Source organism: Sinocyclocheilus grahami, unplaced genomic scaffold, assembly GCF_001515645.1.
Source record: "Sinocyclocheilus grahami isolate Dianchi unplaced genomic scaffold, SAMN03320097.WGS_v1.1 scaffold454.1, whole genome shotgun sequence".
NCBI classification, from domain to species: Eukaryota; Metazoa; Chordata; class Actinopteri; order Cypriniformes; family Cyprinidae; genus Sinocyclocheilus; species Sinocyclocheilus grahami.
The window spans coordinates 787,894-794,357 of NW_015505633.1; the positions used below are offsets into that span (position 1 = coordinate 787,894).

At 41.8% G+C, this 6,464-nt stretch overlaps 1 protein-coding gene across 3 annotated transcripts; it reads right to left on the minus strand.

The window, feature by feature from the left end:
- Positions 1-2,120: 2,120 nt before the first annotated feature.
- On the minus strand, positions 2,121-6,369 carry LOC107552640 (nucleus accumbens-associated protein 2-like). 3 transcript variants are annotated; one of them, XM_016234576.1, is made up of 6 exons: positions 6,191-6,369; positions 5,054-5,898; positions 4,787-4,957; positions 4,547-4,652; positions 4,225-4,322; positions 2,121-3,937 (listed from the first exon to the last, which is right to left on the minus strand). In XM_016234576.1, exons 2-6 carry the CDS (start codon positions 5,847-5,849, stop codon positions 3,402-3,404), a joined length of 1,707 nt encoding a protein of 568 aa, XP_016090062.1. In that variant the 5' UTR covers positions 5,850-5,898; positions 6,191-6,369; the 3' UTR covers positions 2,121-3,401. The 3 variants fall into 3 exon arrangements, with proteins under 3 accessions (XP_016090062.1, XP_016090059.1, XP_016090061.1); XM_016234573.1 differs by having other exon boundaries at positions 4,787-5,898; XM_016234575.1 differs by lacking the exon at positions 6,191-6,369 and having other exon boundaries at positions 4,787-5,906.
- Between the last annotated feature and the right edge of the window lie 95 nt (positions 6,370-6,464).

Below are 6,464 nucleotides of genomic sequence, written 5' to 3' on the forward strand. Positions count from 1 at the left end.
AGGATGGACTGGGGATTACTTCAGGGAAATGGCCTGCTAAAAGACGAGCTGGTGTTCTCCCAACAGGTAAAAGTTAGTATACACCTGTAACACTGTCTTTTAATAGTTTTTATTAACAGTTTTTGTTTTGTTTTTTTGATCTGGAGATTGTCTTTATTAACATGATATATAATATATATATTATATATATAAGGAATGATCACCCCAAACTTTTGGTCTTATCTTCACAGAAAGCTATAATATATTAGGGGCATATAAAGACATATTTGGAGTTTTGCTATTTAGGCTAGTTTTGATTGGCAAATGGACTGGTTTTGTTGCACAGATCTGGCAACCCTGTTGACATCCCCAATCCCACACAAAATAATGATCTTTAAAAAAGCATCATATGACCCCTTTAAGGTTATGGATAGTTATGATGGTAAGAAAAATTAATATTTTACACATTTTGGGTGAACTGTTCCTATGCACATAACCATAAATGTCTATGTGACCCACATGGTACAGAAATTGGATATTTGTTCTCAAAAGCTAAAATGTATTCATGTAGCAGGCAATATCAGCACTCAATCTGGTTTAGAAAAGCTTTGGTAGAAGAGATACTGCTGTACTAAACCTTTCTGTGCTGTCAACATTTCAGATACAGCATATAGGTATTATTCGGTCAAATTGACCATACATGACAAATCACAGCTCAAAAGTCACAATTTGTTGTTTGTGATTTAGTGTAGTGTGGTGACAGTGACAGTGCAAGCATTTAACATTGGCATCTCATGAAGTTTCAGGCTGAAAAGTTGGCATTAAATGAATCACTAGGGGTCAAACTGACCTGCAACAGCTCTGGAATAATCTTTAATATTGAGAGATGTGCTCTTTCAGTGGTACTACTATGCAGCCATGCTGGCAGATGTGCTGTTGCGGGTCTCCTGGGCTATAAATATCCTCCTGGCTCAGATGAAGGATTCAACTGCAGCTGCCACAGCAAGTGCCCTGCTGGCACCACTGGAAGTCCTCAGGTTAGATTTCAGTCACATGCTCTAAGCAGCAAGACAGCAAGTATGTAAACTTGTAATCTGGGATGATCAGTGCAATTACATTTTGCTATAATTTAATTTTAAAGTGGCTGCTGACTCATGGGAGAAATATTCAGGATTACATTGTACTTTAAGAAATCCGTTTTTACACTGTAAAAAATATTTTTTGAAGTTGTAAAAAAAGATTATTGGACTATATTTAACAAGAAAATACTATTTCAGTTTTTCTATTTCAAAGCGTCACATTTAATTCAATGTGTTTGTTGCTTTTTCATTGTAATTAATTATGAAATTCGCAAGCAATTTCTGAGAGAAAATTGTTTTCGGTGTAGGAAACTTATTTTTGGAGGTTATTTGACTATTGATCAGAATAATTATTATTTGGTAAATTCACTTCCTTAATCGTTTCTTTCTGTTCAACCAGACGTTTTATTTGGAATCTCTTTCGACTGGAAAATGAGCAACTGAAAAATTGTGAGAAATGTTGTGCTGTTCGAGATTTCTGCACCATCTGGAGGCATCTGGAAAAGGATCAGGATGTGCTATCTAAAGACCATCACAAAATCACCACACGTGCCACAATATGCTGTTTACCTCACCCAAAACATAGGTTATTTTCTGGACAGCTGCTGAATTTGTTCCATCTTAGTAGTTTTAAAAAGAATTGTTTAATATTTCAAAGAACATAGTCAATGATATCTGAAAAATGAACAATGTTGTTCTTTTGCAGGGTAAAGGAGACAAAACTGCCTGTTGGGGGAACAGATGCAGAGATTCATCAATGCATTTAAGGAAGAAAATCTGTCTGTATAACTTTAACAAAATTTAGTTTGAAATATTTGATAATGCAGGTAAGCAAATGAGATGTTAGATAAGAAAATAATAATCCTATTAACAATAATGAATTCTGTAACTATCTCTGTTCATCTAGACCTTATTGAGACATTTCACATGTATTGTATTTTCTGCAATAAAGTAAAACTATGCTAACGTTTTCATGTTTCATCCTCAATAAGTCAATTTCATTGTAATCAAGCAAAAGTCATTTTTAACCAACAATAATAGGCATAACCTAATTATCCCTCAAAATAATCCTTTCCTTTATTTCGCTTCCAAAAAACAATCATACAATCACGTTTCAAATGTCCAGACCAGCTGATATGCAAAAAAACAGGCAAGCATTTACTATACAGCAGCTTGAGAACAAGAGTAAGATTAAAAAGCTTGAGAGGGAAAACTGAGAGTCCAGGCTACTCTCTAGAGAACTGTTGTTCTCTGTTCAGCTTCCCTTACTGTACTGAACTCAGCAGTCTCACAGTCAGCTTTGTACATAGCAACCCCACTGTCCTGCTGGAGTCAAAGCAGTATAGTTGATTTCTGAAGCATGTAAGTCGTGTTATATTAAGAAGAGCCTTTGTCCTTCACTTGTTTTTGCCATGCAGAAGTCCATGATCCATTTGTTTCTGTAATTGGCAAGAGTATTTAGTCAGAAATGCCAGAGCTTACGCATCACATGCATTCATAAAAAACGCACTGCAGCTTGCCTTAATGTACTGGGCTTGTATATGTGCCGGTATTTACGTATGCTAAGTGGCTTCTTTAAAGGTCCTTACAATTTTTTAGACAGTCGTGCTTAGATGTTTACAAACCCCTTGGGGAATCAGTAAGACAGTTAGTATTTTTTTTAAAATAAGATCATGAAAATGTTGTTTTAGTAATTTAGTATTGCCCTGATGATGCTGCATAACAGATATTTGTGTAAATTTCATAAGAAAAAAAAACTACACAAAAATCCTAATGAGTCGTTTACATACCTTTGATTCTTAATATTGTGAGTTGCCTCAAGCATCACAGTTTTGCATGAGTCCCTCAATTGTTCAGAGCATGCTGGGAAACCAAATAACTTACTGGACCTGGAGGCTTGGTCAAGAACAGCTTAACTGCTCAGGACAAAACAGAAACTCATGCACAACTATCGTAAAAGACCTACAAACAGTCATCGATGCTTGAGGAGGCAATATATGATATTAAAATCCAAGGGTATGTAAACCTTTAAAAAAAAGAATCAGATGTGTAAATTTAATTATTTTGTCTTGTGGAATAAATGTAAATATCTCTCAAACAGCTTCATAAGGTGAGTAATAAACTAAAGTGCAGTTGTTATGATGGTTGGTAAACTTGTAATCACAACTGTATTTAATGCAGACGTTTTTCAGTCTATCCTGGAAAAATGTTGTATGTCCAGTTCCCATAATCATGCAGCTTTAATGTAATGTTCAGTGGCATGAGAGATTGCCTTTACTGATAATGATCCTTTTTGGTGTGAGAAGCTGCAGACCAGTTTTTAATAGTATGAAGTGGAGGAAGTCACTGATCATCTTTTAGTGGTCTCTGTCTGTTCTGTTCCTCTCTCTGTGATCTGGGGCTGCTGGTTGCATGCTCTTTTTCCCCTTTCTTGCTGGCAGGGTTGAGGGCGAGCACACTGGCCGCTCTCTCTGGACTCTCCGGAAGCCTTTCAACTTCCTGCAGGTTGTCTGGCTCTTTGGCTTGGCTTGGCTCAGTCTTGGCTTCTTCACCTTTTTGGGACCTCTCTTCCATATTGAAATGAGAGCCATTCCTCATTGTCTCTCTACAGTCTCCATAGAGATGCTGCTCCAGAGTCAGATTTGACGCTGCCAGGTGTTTGAACTCTGACTCAAAGGGAAAGCCACCGCCTGGCTGGGTAGCTCCTTCCACCTGGCTCAGGACCGCAGTCCCCCTGTACACCTCGATCGCCTCTGGAAGCATGGACTTGATCTTGGGGAGCCAGCGTTTGCGAACTCTCCGGGCATTGGTGCACATGTCTGCGGCAATCACATTCATCTCGCTTTCTTTGAAGTTAGGGGCAAAGTTCTGACAGTAGACTAACGATAAAGCATAGAGAGAAAAAAGGAATATCAATGCTTCAAGTCAACATTGAACCTATTTTACTTCTACACTGTAACGTATTTCCGAATGAAAAAGGATTAAATGTTGGTAAGGTGAAACTGATTGGATCACGAAAAGTGGAAATTGGAGGCAAGGAAACTGATGAAAGATTTTGAAGACTTTAAAAAAAGCAAACCAAGGAATCATGCACAATAAAACCAGAAACATATATTAAATAGAGTCCGTTTTGCTTACTGTAACAGCATAGCAAAGGGTCACTCACGTTTGACTGTGTTGAGTATGCGACTGTCCAGTGGTTTGCGATTTGGATCACAGTTGGAGGAACGTATTCCAGTTCCACAGCTGTCAGCCAGTGTGTTCCTGCAGTCAAAATACCATAATCAACCACTGGAGGGCACACACACAATATTTTTCCAAAACACCATGCAGTCCTTATAGTTATCAAGAAATATACTAAACATTTGAATGTGAGAAGATTCATTCCAACTCTGTTTGGCTATTTTTACTGCAGAACTGAGCTCTTGGTATTTCAGACATTCTACAGATACACATTACACTTGTTACACATCTGTAATGTTTTAGACCTGTCAAAAAAAGCAGCTAGAAGACGTCTCAGCAAGACTTTGTGTTTGACCCCAGCACAGAGGTGACAGTTCATCAGCTGCCCACGAGTCATGAAGACACCAGATCCTTCCACAGCACCAACAACAGAGAAACAAGGAGACCTTAGCTCTGAATCAGTGACTCAAATGACTCGGTCTGAACTGATAAATAATTCAAATGGACATGGAGTTTTAGACAGGCTGCTATTATTCAGGCCTCACCTGCAATCAGCTCCAGTCTCTCTCCAGGGTCGCCCTCTGTGTAGAGAGCAGGGTGGCAACGGTAGCCGATCTGGCTGATGAGTCCGGCAGGCAGAGCCTCTCTGTCTCCTCCTAACAGCACACAGAAACGGTTCTCCAAGGACAGAGGTAGGGAGGACATCTTCTCTTGCACTGGGAAGACACACAACAGATCACACTCACAGGGATAAATCCGTAGTGTTTTGAGCTGCAATGGAGCAAAAGAGAAGTCCATTAAAAGACATTTACTGCCATAGATCCCGGACGAGCCCCCAAAGATCTTCCCATTTGTCAGACTCTCGTACGAGTCGTCTTCAAAGTCCTCCTCCTCATTTTGGTGTGAAGTTGGGCTGTCTGTGGTCGGCAGGCTAGAGGAACCGGGACTGGCATGATCTCGGGTGGAGTGCTCGTAAGCATGCATCACAGGTATGACCCCATTTGTGCCTCCACTTGTGTAGAAAAGAGTGCCATTCCTTGAAGATCTGACCCTAGGTCCCCTGTCCTCCTCGGAGTGCTTTAGCTCCCCGTTCTGAGCACACACCGGGGTCTCCAGCTTCTCTTCCTTGATCTTGCAGACAGTTGTGGGCTGGTTGCCTAGCAACAGGGAGGAGTTGTTGTTGTTTGGGCTCGGGGGATCATCGGTGGCAGATGTCTGCGAGTCGCAGTATGGAGCGCTGGCCTTGAACATGAGGTCCATTCCTCGCTCTACGATGTTCTGGATCTGAAGGTAGCCTGCGGTGTACATGACCATCAGCTGATCTCTGGCACTCACCGTCATCCGGCCCGTGTAGCAGAACGACAGAATCTGCTGGAAGCAGGATGGGGCCACGGACGAGGGCAGCTCAAAGAGCGTCTGGGCACTACCGCTGAACAGGTCACGGAAGTAGAGACTGCTGGCCGCCAAAACGGCGCGGTGGGCCTTGAAGGCCTGTCCGTTGACCATGATGGCCACATCGCAGTGCTGGCCCAGCAGCCGCTGTTCGTTAAGGCTGTCCAGAACAGTGCTGCCGAAGTTTGGAATCTCCATGTGCAAGAGGTGAGACATAATGCCCGTTTCAGATCTCTGGAGAAGACAGGATGTTCTCACCAGACATCTAAGACAGCAGAAAGTCAAAATGAAGGTGGACCAGCTTGATGAGGTAACAAACAGAAAATGACTAGATTCAAAAGTCACACAATGTTTATCTGGTGCAGACACAGCAGAAAAATGCGACAGAAATGCTGCACAGCAACTCCCTTGGTAAACAGCTCTCTTCACCCCAACATTACAAGAGTCTGCATGTTTGGCAACTCAGCATAAGCTTGCCTGGAGTATTCAAAAGAAGCTGAAAAGTGACCGACAAACACATACACCCACCCTCCCTCTCCACCCCGCCACTACCTGACCTCTATAGCAGAATCTTCCGAGATGAGAGAGAGAGAGAATGCGGCCAGGCTCCTCACAGCAGCTCAGCATGAGGAAAGGAACCTTGAGAATCAGAGATACGTCTCAATCCGTCCTCTTCCTCCCCGCACAGGACTGAGCCAGCGAGAGGGAAAGCAAGCGTCTGTGTGCAATCGATGCACCATCTACTGTATGTCACAGAAAGGGGGAGAGAGGCTATAGGCACAGACACAGAGACTAGAAAGAGAGGGGGAGGGAGTGAGACTGAAGGAAAGT

Excerpts from the sequence above, each read along its gene's own strand:
- LOC107552640 (XM_016234573.1), bottom strand. The coding sequence starts at position 5,849 with ATGTCTCACCTCTTGCACATGGAGATTCCAAACTTCGGCAGCACTGTT. Across the intron at positions 4,653-4,786 it reads GAGACTGGAGCTGATTGCAG|GATCTGGTGTCTTCATGACT; the intron begins GTGAGGCCTGAA and ends GTGCTGTGGAAG. Across the intron at positions 4,323-4,546 it reads CTAGCTGCTTTTTTTGACAG|GAACACACTGGCTGACAGCT; the intron begins GTCTAAAACATT and ends TTTTGACTGCAG.